The 22,033-nt window shown below is 41.5% G+C and overlaps 1 protein-coding gene across 1 annotated transcript in view; it reads right to left on the bottom strand.

Annotated features, from left to right (window-relative positions):
* Window positions 1–18,886, bottom strand: part of LOC122797634 (otoferlin-like) — a 1,687,021-nt gene extending 1,668,135 nt beyond the window's left edge. The window contains exons 1-2 of the mRNA XM_044066178.1: window positions 18,773–18,886; window positions 15,486–15,617 (exon numbers count right to left, since the gene is read on the bottom strand). Of these exons, the coding sequence (XP_043922113.1) occupies window positions 15,486–15,617; window positions 18,773–18,886 (246 nt within the window). The remainder of the gene's footprint in view (window positions 1–15,485; window positions 15,618–18,772) is intronic.
* Between the last annotated feature and the right edge of the window lie 3,147 nt (window positions 18,887–22,033).

Raw genomic sequence — 22,033 nt, 5'->3', positions numbered from 1 at the left:
ACATATACTGGGCTGCTACACAGTTTGGTCTGACGGCTGTCTGTGGTATGGGACATGTGTGTGTATGGCCATACAAACATGTATGGCAAAATGGTACCATACAGTGGGGTAGCATGTAACATCACATAGAAGGGGAGCTAGAACAATTACATACACCACAGTCTGTACACAGGCTAAGGTACATATTAGCAATACACACACTGCCAACATTCACCATCACTACACAGACCTCAGTATTGTACAAACATCCACAGATTGTCCAGGTTATGTCATGTAATATGACCCCTACTGTACATGACGTGTAGCAGTCTGATATATCACTGCCTTGTCATCAGAGATGATGACACTATTTATGGTGTAAAGCACATATGCACCACTTCATGCACATCATCTGTACAACGGTTGATAGAGGTCTGTCTGACAGCACATACACAGGGCCAGTATAGACATGTTGCTGTGATAACCTCATACATTTACCATTGTAATGGAGTTTGCTGCAACATATGTCCTATGAGGGATATGGAGTCCGTAACTGTCATGGCCTTCACCTTCTACAGACTGCAATCCTCACACAACCTGCTGCATTCTTCAAATAGATGCACCGTGGCTAACACATGAAACCAAAGGCACAACACTGCCCAGTCTGCAGATGACCCTGCGGATAGGGATTCCTCATATACATGGAACTGACATGGCAGGTATTGTGACGTACAACAGGCATATCCAGACAAACACTGTTAAACCAACATTACTCCAAATGCAGTATGGCAGCACTTACAGTCTGTAGTCAGGTCAGGCACATCCCCCTCCTGTTTGTTGGCCTCTTTTCCACAGGGTATGTTGTTAGAGGTAAATCCCCAATCCATCTGAGATGCCATTTGCCAAACAACAGATCTAGTTCCTGCTCACAGTGAGTGAAATGGGCAAAATACCACCATAATGTTCCTAGGTATTGGAGTGTGTTTCCAAGCAATTGGCTATGGGAATGTTACCACAGCTGTTCCACATGCAATCAGCTAGGGGAGGGCTGCACTTCATGCAGAGGTCATCAGCTGATCATGAGCATCACTTGAAATACACATGCTGCTGCCTAAGCATAGCAGGTGTGGGTCTCCACATCCACCAGAGAGGGAGTGGGGGAAACAAACAGAGGTGAATACATGTCAGAGAGGGGTGGGTGAGTAAAACCAAAGCATGTTTGTGTCACACACCTACCAGCACAGGGTATCAAACCCCCAACAACTCTGTAGTGCTATCACAGTGCGATGCAGTTATTGGATGCTCCACATAGGTTACCTGCTGTGGAGCACTCAGAACATATTTGTGATGGTGAGTGACATCTGCAACAGGGATATGGTCGATATATGGTATATGATGTACACGTGCCTGTCTGCATGAACAGGTGCCAGCATCAACACAGGCACACTCATACAGGGACGCACACACATTGACACACTTGTCAGGGCCAGGAGTGCAACTCATCACTAGTGGGATTGCCACAACACATCAATGTGCAGGTATCACATGCACCCCGCAGGCCATATGGAGGTCATATGGGCAAGGAGTATGAGGAGGTGTCAGACATCAGACAGCATGCTTAAATATGCACTGGGGGATTGTAGTGAGTGTGGATGTGGACATACACATCATACAACACACACACACGAACACACAGGGTGCCAGTTATGACATGCATGGGTGCATGTCTGCACGGGTGTGTGGTGGTCATCTGTGCCAGCAGGCTATACAAGGGTAGGCGATGGGTATACCTTGGCATCAGGCCACATGACAATGGTCTGCACTGTGGGCCAGGCCTGTAGTTTCTGCATTTGCCCACACAGGTGGGTATTGCATCCCCCATCCTGTCACCTCGGTGACTATTGTGTATGGACAATGCTGTGCATCACTTGCCATGTATGTGTTCCTTAGTCCATGACATGGATGGTGTGTGGGATGTGCATACCTCCCACATGCATGTACAGCGACATTTAGAACTGTACCTGGGGTGTCTGGCCCATGTTGTGAACACAGATTATCATCAGATGTGCCAGGCTTGGCCACCTGTGTTAGGAACTGGTAATGGGCATCAGGTTTACCCTGCATCTACATTGATAGCACGCTAACAGCTTTCCCTGATGTCAGTGTCATCTGTCCATACAGGGCATGGTGTCACACATGGTATGTCCGTTGTGAGTCACATGTGAAGGCACCAAAGGTGGTGCAGGTGTCCATTGGGGAACAAGGTGGAGGTGCACTGTCTGCATGTATGTGCATATTGGACAGAAGGGCAGGGTGACATGGCCTCTGTAGCCCACTGCTATCACTGCATAGTTCCTTTCAGTGGCCAATATGCAGGGTACTACCCACATATTGGCTGTTGCCTAGGCATGTGTGTGCATATGACACATGGGTCAAGTGTGTGCTCTGGGTAATAGTAGGGTTCCTAACTGTGATTGGCAGCCTTGATGCCACATGTATGGGTACGGCTTTGCACCCCAGCCTCTCAGCTAGTTTATCTGTTATCCCTGTATATTTGACATTAGAGCCACTATAAAAGTGATAAGCAAAACCCCCTCCACATTGCCCACACGTGTCACACCCACCTCTACACAGGATATGAGTTACAAACGCACACACACACGTCATGCCTGGGAGTAAAACCCCCTATTTAATTAGTATATTACAGTACAGCACTACGCAGTTATAGTACGTACCATGGACATTACTGGAGTACTTCTTCCCCAAAGGTGTATTTCACGATGAATGACATCAGCAGGACTACCAAAGTAGGGATTTTTATCTGTACTGCAGGTGACTAGCCTACAATGCATTGCTCCCTACACAGACATTGAAACACACACACAAACCATCTAGAACTCCCATGGGTGGAGATGGAACCCTACCATGGTTTTAAATCACACTACAGCAGTACGCAGTTACAGGACATGCTACAGAGATTACTGAGCTACAACCTTCCCAGAGGTGTATTTCTAGGTGGGTGACATCAGTAGCCTTACCAAAGTTGAGTATGTGATTTGTGCAGAGTGTGAGCAGCCTAAAAAGCATTGGTCTTTACTCAGTCAGACAAACACACACACACACACACAGATTCGCACACAGTTGCCAGGTCTGGGGTTAGAACACCTACCTAACTACTGTATCACACTACAGCAATATGCACTTACAGGACATGCTACAGAGATTACTGGGTTATGATTTTCCCAGAGGTGTATTTCTAGGTGAGTGACATCAGCAGCCTTGCCAAAGTTGGGTATGTGAATTGTCCAGAGTGTGAGTAGCCTCAAAAGCATTTCCCTACTCAGTCAGACACATGCACACAGATTCAAACACAAACAGTTTCCAAGTCTGGGGTTAGAACACCTACCTAACTACTTTACCACACTACAAGCGTATGCATTTACAGGATGCACTATGGAGATTACTGGGCTATGATTTTCCAAGAGTTGTATTTCTAGGTGAGTGACATCAGCAGCCTTGCCAAAGTTGTGTGTGTGAATTGTCTGGAGTGTGAGTTGCCTAAAAAGCATCTCCCTACTCAGTCAGAAACACACACACAGATTCACACACAAACACACACAGTTTCCAAGTCTGGGGTTAGAATACCTACCTAACTACTTTATCAGACTACAGGAGTACACAGTTACAGGACACGCTACAGAGATTACTGGGCTATGACTTCCCCAGAGGTGTATTTCTAGGTGAGTGACATCAGCAGCCTTGCCAAAGTTGAGTATGTGATTTGTACGGAGTGTGAGCAGCCTAAAAAGCATTACTCTCTCCTCAGTCATTCACACACACAAACACATGCAGATTCACACACAAACACACACAGTTTCCAAGTCTAGGGTTAGACCACCTGCCTAACTACTAAATCAAACTACTGGAGTATGAAGTTACAGGACGCGCTACAGGGATTACTATGTTATGATTTTTTTAGAGGTGTATTTCTAGGTGAGTGACATCAACAGCCCTGCCAATGTTGAATATATGAATTGTACGGAGTGTGAGTTGCCAACTAAGTATTTCTCTCTACACAGTCAGAGACAGACAGACAGACACATAAATACGCTCACACATTTGGCAAGTCCGGGGTTAGCACTACTACCTAACTAGTTAATCACTACAGACTTACACAGTTATGAGACACGCCATGGAGATTACTGATCTACAGCTCTCCCAGAGGTGTATTTCACATTGAATGACCTCAGCTGGCATGTCATAATACTGCTACGGGGAGGGCGGTGTGTGCATGGCCCATATCCCATTCATGTAGGGGTTGACATGCCACATGCGGGTACACACAGGGTCATATGTCACAGGTACATATATACAGCTACTAGATGACCACTTCCTTGTACAGCCGTGTTGCACAGCTGGCATGTGCACCACAATAGTCTGTCATGTTGACAGATATTGGTGGCTAGTATCTGCAGTGAGTGACATCTGCACCTCATGTGTTTGGGGCCCTTTGGCTGTGTGTTGGGTGGGACAAGCCCAGATGGCTCCTTGTCACGGTCACCCTCTTCCACACATCTATGTCCATCTACCTTTGGCTTATTATAGTGTTTGTTTCTTTTGGCTTTTCCCAGTTAGGGGTCGCCACAGCAGAACTCCAGTCCACTAATGATTGGTAGTTGATTTTTACGTGCTGAGTTACCAGCTCTGATGCACAGCCTTCAACAAAGTTACGCCCATTCACGCATGTCTCCACGCAGAAGATGCTCTAGCTGAGAATCGAAACAGACAGCGTCTTACTGTGAGGAGACAACGCTACCACAGCACCACCACTGCGGGCTTATTATAGTGTGTTGTCCTTATATATATCTCTGTATTCCTATCCACTGTGTGTGCAAGGCAGGAGCAGGTGCATACTGACTTATGCTTGCACTAAGAACTGTGACTGCCAGATTTGTCAGGTCCACTGGTGTTTGCAGACATGGCCTTCATGTGTTTAAGTGTGTGAGCATGCCCAGTATGACCTTTCAGTATGTTGTTGACTGACATTGCCTTCATTCCTCTAACTGTGTGAGCATGCCCAGTATGGCCATCTGTATTACATGTGTGGATCAAGTCCAGGTATTTTGTACTGCAGTGCTGACCTTTGTGTTGTACACTGAAAGGTAGCATGCTGTGTCTACAGGGTATCCATTGGTCATTTGGCATTTGGCTGTTCCTACATTTATGCATAGCAGGGGGGGCACCTGACTGATTCTACATTTCTACACAGGAGTTGGGGAGGCACACCTGACTGTTACTATAAGTGTACATAGAATGGGGGGGCACACCTGACAGTTGTACACATTTGCTACAACTGTACTGGTATGTTGAGTACTCCATTTCAGTCTGTAGTCATACCTATCGTGCTGGCTAGAGGCATACCAGTGTACTACAGATTCTACCTTTAATTACCTACATATTAGTTTCTGACTTCCCAGACTTCACATCTTACATCCAAATTCCTGGCTTGCTGTAGTCCGTCTGTGTTGGCCTCGGGGTGAGGTTACCCACAGGACTCATTCAGAGGCCATTGTACAGCATTTCTTTGTGTTTGTCTACACCTATCCTGCTGGCTGTGGCTGTTGTTGGGTATGTGACCCCCCCAACTGGCATGTGTGAGTCACTTACCTTGTGGGTGTCCCAGTATTGAGGGTGGTGTTGCAGGGCTGCCTAAGTCGGATGCACATAGTACACTCCCTATACATGGTTAAGCACAGGTAGTGTCATGTTTGGCATCCCTTTTACTGTATGTGCGAGTCGGAGAGAGGTGTCATTCCCTGGGTCCTTACTGTGTCAGTGCATGTGCTTTGCGTTGCCTCTTTGCCAGGGCCAGGGCATACTTGGCATGCCTCCTTCTGCCTACTGGAGCAGGCTGAGGTTGTTCCTCCTCCAAGTCACCCTGTGCCTGTGCAGGCCTTGGCAATGGTGGGGGGCTTTGTGGCCCTGCACCATGCTGCTCCTGCTGCAGCTGTTTCCGCAGGATCATATTGTGTAGCATGGCACATACTATGAAGATGTGGGCATGCGTGGTTGGAGAGTACTGCAAGGCTCCACCGGATATGTCCAAGCAACGGAACCATAATTTAAGCATCCCAAACACAAGCTCTATGATGATTCTGGTTTGTGCGTGTGCTTCATTATGGCATTCTTGCACAGGTGTGTGTGCATTTCTGATGGGTGTCATCATCCACGGTTCCAGTGCATAGCCAGCATCCCCCACCAGGTGGCCATATGGGATGTCCTCCCTTGCAAATACCTGATACAGCTGTGAGGCATGCCAAATGTGGGAGTCGTGATAGCTTCCAGGGCTGACAGCACACACATCCATGATAATGCCCTGGGCATTGCACACGACCTGGCAGTTGATGGAGGGGTAGCCCTTGTGGTTTATGTAGTGCCTACCCTGCTCACCGGGTGGTGACTTGATGTGTATGTGCATGCAGTCTATTGCACCCAGTACCTCTGGGTATTCTGCCACACGGTGGAAGAGATGCGTATTGCTGGCCAACTCCTCCTGCGTTCGGGGGAAGTATATGTGCTCATTGGCATGTGGTAACATGGCATCCAGGAACTGGTGGAGAACCCTGGATGCTGATGCCTCTGAGATCCCCATGATATCGCCAGTTGGCCTTTGAAAGATACCTGTGGCTAGTATTCTCAAGATTACACATACCTTTGTATCCACTGGGATGGGTTCCCCTCTGTTTGTTCTGGCTCTGAGGCGTGACCGGCACAGCTCCACAAGTTGCTGTAGGGTGTCCCTGTCCACCTTGTAATGCTCTAGTATCTCCAGATCATGTAGCCCCTGGTAGTTTACCCTGAGTCTGAACACTCTTCTCCTCCTCTGGTGCCTGAGGTGGTTGTCAGCATCATTCTCCTTACCACCTTCAGTCTCCAACACATGCTGGTGGATCAAAGCTATGGCAGTCCCTAACATGTTCATATTAAAACTTCCCCGCATGTATACACTAATGGTGCAGAGTGTATGGGAATACACAAGTGTGTGCAAGGTGCTTTAACACTTTATACTATTGTACTATAGATGCTACTGATGTCATTGGCTGTGTATGAGCAATTCCAGCTGCAAGGTATCTTAATCATGAGTTTTACAGTGAGTAGTGCAAGTGTGGGGCCTGTAGTGTGGAGTTATGCTTGCCTGTCTTGATTAATCTGTTGCCCTTTAATTCCCTTTTAAACCTAGATCCCCTCCCATTGTTAGGCTTGCATCCACCTGCCAGCTTTCTTGTTTTGTACTTTCCCTACCCAGTCATGTGTTGCAAAATGTGTTATGTAGCTGATATAATGCAATTCTGCTTTGTTCTGCTGTGACACTTTACTGTTTTCTTTGCAGTACACCCCCTCCCCTTTCCTGTTCTGCAGGTAGCTGCTAGCAGCCTTGTTAGCTGTTGTCAATGACCCACTGTAGGTTCCTAGGTGTTAATTACTCATTTGTACTCCAATTTCCCTGCTGCAGCATTTCCTTATTTTTTTCCTATATCCTTCCTGTTTCAGCTCCGATGAGCGCCGTGCAAACCCGTTTACCAGGTTTAAGCACGTTTTAATCTCGTTCACATGCATACTCGGTTACCTTGTGTGCTCTCAGCTAAGCAAAGCTAAAGCCAGTTCAACACACCCTTTTCCTTCAGCTTTGCTTAGCAATGGGCAAACCGGGTTAGCAATGCTCCAATGTGCTTACAGCAAAGGTGACACACCCCTGTCTTGATGTGATCTTTATCTCATGGTCACACCTCGGTGTTATAACACTATGCTGTGAGGTGCATCCTTACACCAGGGGAGAATCTGTGATTCAGTATTGCTCCTCTCATTTGCATAGGATTGCCTACTAATTCTTAGAAACCGTGCATAACACTGATGCAGCCCTTTAGCAACCCTTGCACCATGGTGTAGTTTAACATGCCTGCCATTGACTATTGTGAGGAAAACATGAATTGTGTTAGAATGCACCTTTATTTTTTTATTTTTCTTACAATCCCATTTGTGAGCCGCTGCCCTACGCTTAAACTTTGCAGTAGCCTGAAAAACAAATGTTGTTTATTTTTACATTTTGTACACATTTTTTATGCCAATGGCTATATATTTAGCCATTGGCATATATTATCATTATAATGCGTGGGTTTGGCCAGCTGACATGGCTCCGATTTTATGTTTGCAGTAATGTAAACCGTTTTTTACAGTTTACATTTCTGCATGCTTATGCTATGCCTGCACCACTTCCTGGATCGCTAAATACCTTCATTTGCATGCTACACTGCTGCAAATGGGGTGATTAGAATACAGGAACTAGGAGCTGTGCTGGTGTAGCATACGCAGGTAGTGCACATGAAAACAGCTCGTACCTGGATCGCTCGCCAGCCATATTTGGTGTTGGAACACCAACGCTACTCCTGCGTCTGGCGCAAGCTTCGTGAATCCCGGGGCCTGTTTTCCTCTTGGTATCTTTTTTGGGCTTTATATGGAAACATCTGTTCCACTGATGCTTTTCTTTTTAGACTTGTTTTTTAAGGAAATGTTTTGTGATTGTCCTTCTGTAAAAACATTTAATATTTACTTGTAAGCACTTGAATATGCACGCAATATTTGCCTTCCAGAATTGTTTTACTGCAGAAGTCTGAAAGGAAACATCTGTGAGAACATGTCAAACTGTTCTGCTTTTGAGGAAAAAACATGTTAATTTATAAACATCTTTGTAAGAGGGCATGTATTGCTGAGTTTATAAAAAGCATGTCTATTAATAGATAGAGCTATGTCACAGTATGGATGCTCATTACATATTGCTAAGCTCTATTTCTGCATTTAAGCAAGCTTTATTGTATGCCTCATTTGTTTTGCATTTTTATAGCAGAATTGATTTTAACCTTTATTCATTGTTTAGCACACTCTAACAGTCTATGATAGACAAAGGCTTTCAGAAGAAGGACTTCCTGGTGTTCCCTTACAACAACTAGCTTCAGTTTGCCATGTCTGTTGTCTATGTTGATGTGATCTTCTCAGGGTGGTCCAATGGAAGAGGTGCCTATATTTTATTATAAACTAGAGGAGATCCTCTTGTTCATGATTCAGATACTGTTTTTAAGAGTGGTGTTGGAAGCTGTCAAATGTCAGTTGTTCCCTGTCCTTGGAGAGGCCTCAGGACGTCATGATGTCAGTCTATTGCTTGAGAATATAGTGCAAGGTTTATGCAAAGACTGAACAATTCCTTCTGGGTTTAGTGGCTGCTGCAGTCATCATTGTTCTGCATGCACAGCTGAGAATGATGACGATATTGCAGTGGATGATGAGGAGCCAGTCACTACAGTGCCAACCTTATACTGATGTTTAGACCCCTCTCAGAGGGCCCTGGAGTAGCAGACAATCCTCACAATTCTCTTGATGCAGCTTCCTTTCCTGCAATGAACCTGCCACTAGTTTTGATGCTGCCTGTTTATCTTGCAAGGGGAAGCCCACACAGATGCATACACAGGACACAGAGCATTTTCCCATAGACCATTTGTAACTCAGAGCAGATAAACTAGCCCTACTACATGGGATCTAAACAAGGAGTGGTCTCTCTCAGGGCTTAAAGTCTAATGCAACCTACTATTTCAACACACTTGCCAGTAGGGGGTGAGTGACTAAAACTATAAGGATGCCCTCTACTTGAAATACTCATGGCTCTGAGTGGAATTAGTTCTCTGTGTCTGCAAAGCAGTACTTTAAATCACCCCTGTTGCTCCATTTAAAGATTATATTGATTTACTTCAGGTACCTATATAATTTGGGCCTCAATTATTGCAAGGGCATGGTGCATATGATGGCTAACTCAGTATATTATGATCTAATTAAGGGCAGGATTTTGGCAATAGTTGCTTTCAGTCAGTGCCTTAATGGTACAATAAAGTCCTGTCTTCCGCAGTGGAACAAACCTCCTCCATTGGCTTAGAAGTTCATCTTAGATAGGTTTGGCCATTTATCACTTGAGCCTCCTAACTCTGTACCCTTAAAGTTTGTTTCTTATACTGCTGGCAAACACATCCACATGTATTTTTGTAGCTTCCAGTCTTTAAGTACAGGAAATCATGTCTGAACTTACACAAGGACAGAATCCCCTTTAAGACATAACCTTGTTCTTCTTTAAAGTTGGTGGCTCAGATGTTTCATTGATCCAGTCCGTCTACCTTCCAATTTCTTTGTGAAATCAGAAATCAAGAGAGAAAGTGAGTTTCACACTTCAGATATATGTCATCAGCTAAAGTCACATCACAGTAGGATACAAAAGTTTAGGGTGAAGAATCAGCTCATAAGGATTTGTAATTGCAAAGCAGACATTTTCTAAGTGCACTGACATTTGCATCATCTGTTGCTGTCTGACCATCATCTTGTCCACTGACAAATGTTGTAATCACAATCTACTCCACTCGAACAGTAGCCGTGTCCAATACTTTAAGAATGGCTTAATTGTAAATATTCATCCTGCAGCCACTTAGTTCATAGTACACATCTACATCAACCAATACTGCCTTGACTGAAACTCTGGGAGACAGATGAGATTTAAGTCCATATGCCAGGACCCCACTGTCTGAACTCTGTGATCAAATAATCCTCTGGCAGACCCCAATGTGATGGCAACTGCTTGGAATTCAAACCAGCCAAGGAACGCCCAGGATAGTGTGTCACAGATACACTCATACTATATCAACTGATCTACAAGAAGATCCTTCTTGACAGATCAGGAATACTCCACAATCACCAGTGTAGGTGAGCTTGACTTCTCATAGCTGAAGTTGGGAGAAATCCCTGTAAGCTGGGCAGAGATATGTTCTTATCTTGTTTAGCAATGTAGCACAAAAAAAATGCTTTGTTATTTCTTAATTTGCAGGAAGATGCTGAAGAATAGCAAGAGAATGAAGTGGCAGGTGAAAGAGATGAGCACATTTTTGTTGGTGGCACAATGTAGCATGATATGCATTCAACGGGCATGAATGTGCTCCCGATGTTGGATTTTATCGAAACAAATGCTAGATTCTATAAGGTGATGACAAGCTTCCCAGCTAAGGATCCATCAAGGAGATGGTTGTTGTGAAATTCTACCATCCATCAATTGTGCCTCCTAACTCAGTGCCCGTAAAGGTTGTTTCTTAGAAAAGACTACTCCCGATGGCAGGCCCTTCCACATGATGTATTTTGGAGCTTCCAGCCCTTATGTGCAAGAAACCATATCTGACTTTAGACAACAGGAGAGAGATTTTAGGATTCTTGAATACATCCATAAGTGATACGGCAGATAGCATTATCATCTCATACCAAGAGGTTCCCTGTTTCAATTCTCAGCTGGCATGTCTTCTGTGCAGACTCTGCATGTCCTCCCTTTTTTTCATGTAGGTTTCCTCTGGGTGTTCCAGTTTCCTCCCACAATCCAAAGACAAGCAGTAGTTGAACTGGACACTCTACATTGGCCATATGTTTGAGTGTTTGTCCAAGTGTGTGGTGCGGAAGAACTACTGTGACAAGCCATCTGGTAGTGTAAACCATGGCTCTAGATTCTTGTTATTGTTGAAGTGACACCACGACCCCATGTGCAAAAATGGGAAGAAGGGGCTGTGGATGTATATGTGTGTGTGTGTGTGTGTGTGTGTGTGTGTGTGTGTGTGTGTGTGTGTGTGTGTGTGTGTGTGTGTGTGTGTGTGTGTATCACCTCTTAATTTATCTCTCTGCTTAGCTGTATAGTTATTAATTTATTTTACCCAGGTTATCCCAATTGGCATCAACAGTGACCTTTTCAAGGAAGATTCTGACACCTTATACTTCATACAGGACAGGATATAATAAATGTAATATCAAATGCAGCACAGGCACACAACATTATAGCAATGGTTATAGTCATTTATAGTAGTACAAGGTTCTAAACAAATATCAGGCAACTAATAGTCAATGCAAACAAAACATTAATGTTTGGAAATGTAAGTAATGTGAAAGATTCGTAAGCATCAGTGAGTAGTACCAAAATGGTGGGACCGTCCTGTGAACTTCTATTTAATAAAGATTATAAACATAAGCTTAGCCAACATGAGATTTCAGTCTAGAGCCAAATTACATACCTATATGTGCATCTATATATGACCAACAGATTACACCACTTAAAAGCTATTTATTTTGACTAGTAGCATTCTTCTTTACCAGTGTCTGTGGATGTTTACCTGGCCATGAAGCTCTGGTAGATTGTATAAATGATAGGGACTCTATCAAGAGTCTGACTGGATTTGTTCATTAAGTTCCTGCTGGTACACTGGATATCTGTGCACAACTTTAAAACTTAGAACTACAGATTACATAGTAAGTCTAAACCTTACAATTGCATGAGCAATCTCTCTAACAACACCATTACATACTCTCAGCTTTGAGGTCTCAGTACAGTCGCTTTGATAGCAGGTTGGATGACCAGTCTCAGGAGGTCAGTATTTTATTAATGCAGAAATATCAGGAGCTCTACATTTCATTAGATATGTAGAATTTATAACTGCTCTTACATAGAATGGAAATGTTTACTGTTTTTACACTCACTGCTTCCTACAAAGAAAGTACAGTTGTTTAAGTAAACTTACTATAACAGTAGATGTTTGAGCAGTCACTGCTGCAGTAGTCCTAGTTATGTGGGTTATGCCGGACAGCATCCAAAGCTTTAGTGCACCTTCCACATACCCAAACTGTCAGTCAGTACAAGTTGTGCTGACTAAAAGACAAGCTGGGTGTGAAGCCATTCAGAGCTTTCCTAGCAGCAGAGAGAGGGAAGCTGAGCCCTAAAAGGACAATGCTTGGAACAGCAAAAAATAATGTCCATACCTTGGCATAAAAACGCACAGAGAAAGCAGGGTAGAGGGAGGGAGTGGCTAGTGTAACAGTATTTATTCAAACATCTACTGTTATGGTAAATTTACTTACACGACTGTATTATGTTCACCATAGCACAGTTGTGTAAGTAAACAAGCGTACTATGTTCATCATATTGATCACTGCTTCAGTAGGCCTTAGCTATATGAGTAGATTACCTTAGCTAACCACATTTGGGAGGTGGAAGGAGAAGAGTTCTGGAGCCACTGGAGAATGGTACTAGCAGAGCATGATCTAGACCTAGTGAAGGAATCAAACTTACAGTGCTGTGTAAAAGTATGCACACAGGACCAAGTAGCAGCTTTCAGAATACTTCTTGAATTCAACCCTTTCCAAAAAGCCATAGTTGAAGCCAAGGCCCTGGTAGAGTGGGCTTTGACCCTGCCTGGAATAGTTTTGTTATAGTGAGTATAACAAAAGGTAATAACCTTAGACAACAATTTAAAAGTCTGTTTTGCAACAAGTTGTCCCTTCGTACCTTGACAAGAAATGAACAATTGATCCATAGATCTAAAACATTTAGTTCTGCCAATATAGTACCCAAGTTGTCTGTGCACATCCAAAGTATGGAATATCCTTTCTCTCTCATTTTTAGGTTTAGTAAAGAAAATGAGGAGATGGGTAGTCTGGCTTAAAGTTGGGTATCACTTTAGGCATAAAAGTAGTAATAAATACTGCCATAGGTCTCCCCTGAAAAGAGGCTAATAGCCTAGTGGGACTAGCCCTGTCAACCCTATCAACAAAGGGATAACAACTCTTCACCCAGCTCTCATAATTTGGTACAATGGTATAGATTTAATCCCCATAGCCCCTGTATACCATGACAACCAAGTCAGAAGAGCAACAATGTAAGGATGATCAGAGTTCCGCAACCTCGAGAAGGTAATGACCCTAAACACTTTCTTCAAAAGCAATTCACTGCTTTAACTGGCTAAATCTTTGAGAAAGAAGCTGGAAGAGCAGTATACTTTCTTCATCATTCTCTGAAGAGCAGTATACTTTCTTCATCATTCTCTGAAGAGCAGTATACCTTCTTCATCATTCTCTGAAGAGCAGTATACTTTCTTCGTCATTCTCTGAAGAGCAGTATACATTCTTCATCATTCTCTGAAGAGCAGTATACTTTCTTCGTCATTCTCTGAAGAGCAGTATACTTTCTTCATCATTCTCTGAAGAGCAGTATACCTTCTTCATCATTCTCTGAAGAGCAGTATACTTTCTTCGTCATTCTCTGAAGAGCAGTATACTTTCTTCGTCATTCTCTGAAGAGCAGTATACCTTCTTCGTCATTCTCTGAAGAGCAGTATACTTTCTTCGTCATTCTCTGAAGAGCAGTATACTTTCTTCGTCATTCTCTGAAGAGCAGTATACTTTCTTCATCATTCTCTGAAGAGCAGTATACTTTCTTCGTCATTCTCTGAAGAGCAGTATACTTTCTTCGTCATTCTCTGAAGAGCAGTATACTTTCTTCGTCATTCTCTGTAGAGCAGTATACTTTCTTCATCATTCTCTGAAGAGCAGTATACTTTCTTCGTCATTCTCTGAAGAGCAGTATACCTTCTTCATCATTCTCTGAAGAGCAGTATACCTTCTTCATCATTCTCTGAAGAGCAGTATACTTTCTTCGTCATTCTCTGAAGAGCAGTATACTTTCTTCATCATTCTCTGAAGAGCAGTATACTTTCTTCGTCATTCTCTGAAGAGCAGTATACTTTCTTCGTCATTCTCTGAAGAGCAGTATACTTTCTTCATCATTCTCTGAAGAGCAGTATACTTTCTTCATCATTCTCTGAAGAGCAGTATACTTTCTTCATCATTCTCTGAAGAGCAGTATACTTTCTTCGTCATTCTCTGAAGAGCAGTATACTTTCTTCATCATTCTCTGAGTCTGAAAATTCAGTTGCAGTGTGTCTGAAATATGAACATATGGAGTTACAAAAACGGTGCTCTTTAACTTTGGATTCATATTCCAGTACTATTGCTGGTATCCTGATTGTACTAATGTTCTGTTATGCATATATGTTTATGTATTACATATTTTACATTGTGCATCCTCTTGCCTCTTAATATGTAATAGGTATGCACCCTGTTACCACCACACTGATCACGAGTATAAATATTTAGCAATTATCACCAAAGCGCTATTGGAGGAGTAATGCCTCAGCAAGGAGAATTGGAGGAACATATTTCTAATACTGTTGTGTAATAGCATCTGAATCCTATTATTTCATTTCTGTATTTTTATTCCTCTGAACTATCTCAGTGAAGTAATAATTAATTAACTGTTGCAGATAGATATTGATAGAGATACATTGACAGAAAGATATATATGACCCTTCACAATACACACAACTGTATGCATTTCTAAACACATTTTAATTATCCAGTTTGCTCCAAGATGGTCCTTTACATGAAAGACCTTCTACAAATCCATGTAATTAACCTAGGGATCAGCATTGTTTTCTTTCTTTCTGGATTGTTTATAGAAGTCGCTTTCCAGTCTATTTTTTACATTTAATCTTATTTAAGCTTCATTTTCATAACTGGGTAAGGATTGTATTAGTTTCATTCAGCATTCTTACCTCATTGTAAAATGGGCAGTTTGTAGATTCACATTTGTTTGTCTGTCTTTTTTGATCTCCAATCTCTACACATACATATGGATCTATGTTATGTCCAATTAAATGCTGGGCAGCAATTACTGAGATGCAGATCTGTAACAAACAAGAACATTAACATTGTGTCCCTTATTATGTAAGCAAACGACATTTGAAAATATTTAACAGTCTAAACATAATTTTGAAGGGGTACATACAGAAACAAAAAATATGCAAACTTTATTTTTGACAGCAAACAACACTGTAATGGCCCAGTCAGGTTTCTGGTAGGATAGCTAGCAGGTTTGCAGTATATACTGTGTTCAATTCACTAATCCAGATTGCAAATGAAGAAATAGTGCTTTGTTTTATTTATTTATTTATTTACAGATAAGTGAACTTTATCGCAGAATCCTTTTTTTTAGTTCATGACCTAGTTACAAAAATAGATACAGAAGTAATGCATTACTATAATCTATGCAATACTGGGCAAACATGTACACTGCCATATTTACAAGGCTTAATAATACCATAGATTCTCTAAGAGAAAAGCTGTAGAAATTACAAATAAAATGAAAGCCCTGGCATTCAGACCACATGGGGCTGGTAGAAATTATGAAAAATGCAGTACTGATTGAAAATATGTTTGAGCTACAGCACTTAAGATAGTTAACAAGCAGATTCATGAGTGAGGTTCTTTCTTAATGAAAATAGAATGAATAGAGAGAGTTTCACATTGAGTGGGACTGGGGTGCAGATTTAAGGTCTTGTAGAGAAGTTATAGTGACATCCTGAAGTTGATGTGGAGCTATGAGAAGGTCCCATAATTAATAAAAATGTCAGCAAATATGATTTGTAGCAGTCTTCTAAAGGTTAACAGCTGATTCTTGTTCACCCCATCAGTATGTCTATGATTGTCTGGCATGGTGGAAACTGTCAGAGTATTCAAGTCTCTGTAAACTAGCAATGCCAGATGACTAAATGTAACAACAGCAAAAATCCCACACTTAAATCTAGCTTATCCATATAACACACACACACACACACACACACACACACACACACACACACACACACACACACACACACACAAACACACACACTGTAACAAAGATAAATATCTCTGCTCCACACACATGCATGCGCCTTGTATCACACACACACACACACGCTACAAGGCACACACACACACACACACACACACGCACACACACACACACACACATGCACAGCTAACCCACAGCCTATCCCACACAATTTTAAAAGCACATTGCCACAGGGATAAACCATTTCACCACAGTTTCACCACATACCCCCTCCAGTAGAACATTTACTACCAAGCCTGTAGTAAAGCAAGCATCACGCATGCATCACGCACCTTAATTATGCTGTAACTCTACAGCGCGCACATTTTAATGCTAGCCTATGATCCTTTTTAAATACTCCAGACTTCATCTGAGCATTAATTGTAGTTTTATATTGTAGCATCTTATTTCTACAATTTTATACTAATGGAGCTTAGTTTGTAAATTATTTTGATATACCTGAATTTGAATATGAACAGTACCCTGCTACAAGATGCATTGAAATAAATGAATCTCAACAATTAGTTTTTCATCTGAAGCAGATAAAATGAGATTCTGTACATTATACTAATGCAACGGATTATTTTTCAGAGTCACACTAGTGTGACAGAATTTAAAGAAAGATAAAATGGGAAAGTTTCAGAAGAAGGGGGCTTAGACGTGACAGTTACAGCAACATTTGCTATAACAAACATCATAGTCATTTATAAGGACATGTCTCCAGAAGTTATGGGTTCAAAGGCTGTCATTAGACATGTAATCCAGTGGAACATAAAGGAGCCTAGCCCAAATTCCCAATGGCTTCAAGGGTCTGTCTGGCTAAGTAACTAGCTCAAGATCATGCAATAGACAAAGGGATTGCTGAAAGCCTGTATCAGGGTAAGCAACTCATAGTCTTAGCCCTCTGTAGCAAATGCAGTTTATTAACGCCAGATGTGAAAGTAAACTCAAATACCTGTTGGGGAAATAAAACTCACAGCATTCTGATCTTCCAGCACCAAAGGTGAGTAGGCTACCTGCTGAGCCACTGACACTACATGATGATGTGACTTTGTTTAACCACTTGATATGCATACAATCTAATGAGATGAGATCAGAACACATCTGCCTCATAACTAGAAACATTATAAGACTGGAACTTATTGCCTCAGTAACTTTGAACCTTAGATATCTGATTCAAGTATTTTATATATGCTCTATCATGATGTATGGAGCATGCAAAATGAACAAACATTTTTACTGTTCTGGAAAAATATGGAGTATGTTCAAATAATCATTTTCTTAGAAACATTTTTTTGTAAAGAGTTGTTCTACTTGACTGAAGATGACATCATTGTGAAAGAGAGACTAACAGACAAAGGAAAAATAACTATCTACCTAAAAAGAGGAATATTGATGGATTTCAGCTGATGATGTCCTTACAAAAGATTCACTTGCATGCATTTATATATACATACATATATATATATATATATATATATATATATATATATATACACACACACACACACACACACACACACACACACACACACACACACACACACACACACACACATATACACACACACGTCACTCTATGCAAATTTTTAATACAAAAAACAATTGTTTTTTTTTTTTGCAGGGGGCAAGCCCCCTGAATCCCCTATGTGAAGGTCAACACCCCTCAAACCCCTTGCCAATTGTATATACTAACTCCAAGATTTCACAAACATGAGGTAAGGGCATAGTCCCCAACAATCCCAGAAATTGTGCAAAACTGAACACCTGTTAACCAGCTGCTTAGTCAGTCATATCAAGATCTGAAGAAGAGCTTAATGCTTGAAAGCGCTTATCTGTTTTATCTTATTTATTAAACGTTTGTGTGTTTTTAAACTAGATTTGGCCATGTTATTTTGACTGCTATTTTTTCTTGATCATATGCAGTTGACTAAACAGCTGTTAACTGAACACACAATAAGCCTTCTGCTGGGAACCCAGGTATATATATGAATATATATATATATATATATATATATATATATATATATATATTGTTTTCTGTGTGTGTGTGTGTGTGTGTGTGTGTGTGTGTGTGTGTGTGTGTGTGTGTGTGTGTGTGTGTGTGTGTGTCTGTACTCACAGCCTTCAGGTCCTATATGATTTTCAGACCAAGCTAATTGCACAGGCTGTGCCACCTTTCTTTACCCTTAATGCTGCTGTCTGTGTATCCTTTCTGCCTCCATTAACTCTGCTTCTCCTCCTACTCAGCAAAGTTATCCAGTAGTCTACATCTCCAATCACATCCCATACCATCTCCATGGCTGTAGAACCTGCAGATGGAAATAACATGAAGCCACAGTACTGCCAATGGTCATCAACACTCATCCAAAACAAATATAGCTAAGTTCATTGCATGGCCATGCACAACCTGAGCAGTCACACTGGCTATACTATTCCATATACAGTGCTGTAAAACATATAACTAAATTACCAACCATACCATAAAATAGTGGCCGAGAGTATGCACAATTCAAATTGAACAGACTCCCACAGCAGAAGGCCTTGGACAGTATGGCTATATCACTATGTACATGCAGCAGGTTCATGGCCATATCCACTGTGTACTGGTCTCCTGGTACCTGCATGTTTCAGTACACGAACAATACACACTAGCAGTGTTACACTAAGTATGTAACAGCAGTGCAGCTAAAATCAGTTACACTAAAATCTCAGTATGTATGTCTAGCTATGTCAAAAAGCATCATACAGCAGTTTTAAAGTACACATTACATGGTACCTCTCATGCATTACATCTGCCATCACCACATACATGCCACTTTGAATTGATTGTTTTTCTGTGCACAGTTTGACATTAAGATTTGCAATATATGCTGTCAGCAGCTTTAGCAAAGTATGCATTGAGGCTAAATATCGTTGGTCCACCTGTGATTTTAAACATCAATTCTTAACTCACAAAACACCCACTGAATTAGTTACCTTAAAATTAAATGTATACAGAATTGAACAGGCAGTATAATTTGCATTCCAAATCTCATTCAAAAAACAAATGACCTGTTAATATTTGTGGCACCTCCAAAAGTCTTAGCTCCAGCAGACCACAATGTGGTAGGAATATATCACATGCACACACACACACACACACACACACACACACACACATATATATATATATATATATATATATATATATATATATATATAAAGAGAGAGACTGTTATCCATGCACCTGAAGGATACAGCATAATGATTCTGCATCCATGAATCACACCAATTTCAAAATGTGCCAAGATGCACAGCAGTCTGACTAGATACTTATCATTTGTACTAATGTTATGCAATACCTGGAGCATTACACATGCTGTTTCAACATGTAATGTATGTCTGTGATGTGCATTGTTCTAAGTAACACAGAAATAGATACAATTGGTACATACAGTTCAAATGCCATCTCATGAGAGTATGGAGACATTATCAATGGAATATGCCTGACTGCAGCATTTTTGTAATATTTTGCCAAGGTATACATTATTATAGTCTAGTACATGCTGAATTTTTTCAGTAGCTATTGATGGGGGGGGGGGGGCTGATCAGACAAGCCATACACCTAAATAGGTGAAGTCCTCATGATTGCTTCCCTCACTGAAGATGACCTTGCAGAGCACAATAGTGTGTAGGATATAGTTGTCAAGCATGTGCCATGCACTGCATGGAATGGTGACCATTATCATCACCAAAAGAATGATTTATGTGTTAACAACACATGCAAATGATTGTATTCCAAAACATCCCAAAAGAAATAATGTCAACAGTACTAAAATGAAAAAGTAAATGTTTGCAGGGGGCACTCATTCATATACTCCTCAACCTCCTGGAGTTGTAAATGTACTAAATCTTAGGTCACATACTGTTAAGGATTAGAGAATACTTCCTTATTGTCCAGTAAGAGCAGCCTCAAACCTAGAACAGCACCAGTGTTTGAGCTATTGGTATTCATTCCATCACAGCTTCCGTCAGTATGCAAATGTGCACTTGAACTGCTAGCAGGGGCTTTGACTCCCACTACAACTCAAATGTGCTCTGCTGCCTTGGGTAATAGCCAACTCTTGCAACATCAAGAGATGCACCACACTATTCAGCTACAGATCAGAGTGATAATCACTGGCTTTGCAGGATTTTAACCAACTCAGACTGAGCTCAGTGCCATGTGGTGCAACCTTACCAACAGTAATAGAAGCTTGACCAGAATAGATATATATTTTTATTCATTTATTGACATTTGATAACTGGGAAGGTTCAACTGGGTAGGCGCCCATTTTAAGTGGAGACCCAGGGAGGAAAGCACCAAATTTTTACAAAACATTTTAAGAACAATAATTTTACAGTCTTTAAAAATAATACAAAAAATGTAGTTTAAATAACAATACCAAATTAGACATGATATGGAAACACTGGTTAAGAACAGATGCAAGTTATATGACGATTTAATATTTAGAGAATTGTTAACCAGTTTATAGAGAAATTAAAGGTAAGTTAATATAATACAATCAAGAATTGCAATATGAAATGAGAGAAAAGCAGGCTTATGGTATCCATCCACAACCCTTTTTACCCATTTTTACACATGGGGTCAGGGTGTTACCCTGATAGTGACAATCATTTAGATCCAAGGTTTAAACTGCTGAGTGGCTAGCCCTGCCACAGCTGTTCTTCCATACCACATACTTGCACACACACACACACACACACACACACACACACACACACACACACCTACAGTCAGTTTAGAGTGTCCATACCATCTAATACATGTGTTTGGAATATAAGAGGAAATCGGAGCATCTGGAGGAAACCCATGAAAACACAAGAAAGACATGCAGACTCTGCATAGAAGGCACCCCAGCCAAGAATAACACAAAAAAAAACTCTTGCTGTGAGGTGACAACTCTATCCACTGGGCCACTATGCCACTTAAGAGAAAGGCAGGAGAGAGAAACTTATAGAAGAAAGGAAGTGAGTGAAGAAGGGAGAGTAAGGAGGTGTAAGGTATGAATAGGTACCTGTTCACATTTAGGGATATAGTTTATCCTGATGTTGAGCAAAAACATAGCCAGCCTATATTCTTTCTGAATGGTTTTGAAGGAAGGGAGGGTATTGACCTGATGAATACAGATAAGACATTCCAGGCCTTAACAACATGATAAGAGTACAGACGATGCCCAGCAGATTTGATACGTTTGTGAACAGACAAGAGTATTTGGTCATTATTTTGAATGCACATACACACACATACACACACACACACACACACACACACACACACACACACACACACACACACACACACACAATGTTTTCATAATGGAGGGCTAAATAGACACACACTAACATCAGCTCCTTCTTTCCAAAGCTTTAAGGCATGTGGTCACCAAATAGTCAGAATTAACA

The sequence above is a fragment of the Protopterus annectens genome, chromosome 3.part1 (assembly GCF_019279795.1).
Source record: "Protopterus annectens isolate FY-2018-M chromosome 3.part1, PAN1.0, whole genome shotgun sequence".
NCBI classification, from domain to species: domain Eukaryota; kingdom Metazoa; phylum Chordata; order Ceratodontiformes; family Protopteridae; genus Protopterus; species Protopterus annectens.
Note: the sequence above shows the minus strand (reverse complement) of the source record. Positions and strands in the feature narration are given on the sequence as shown.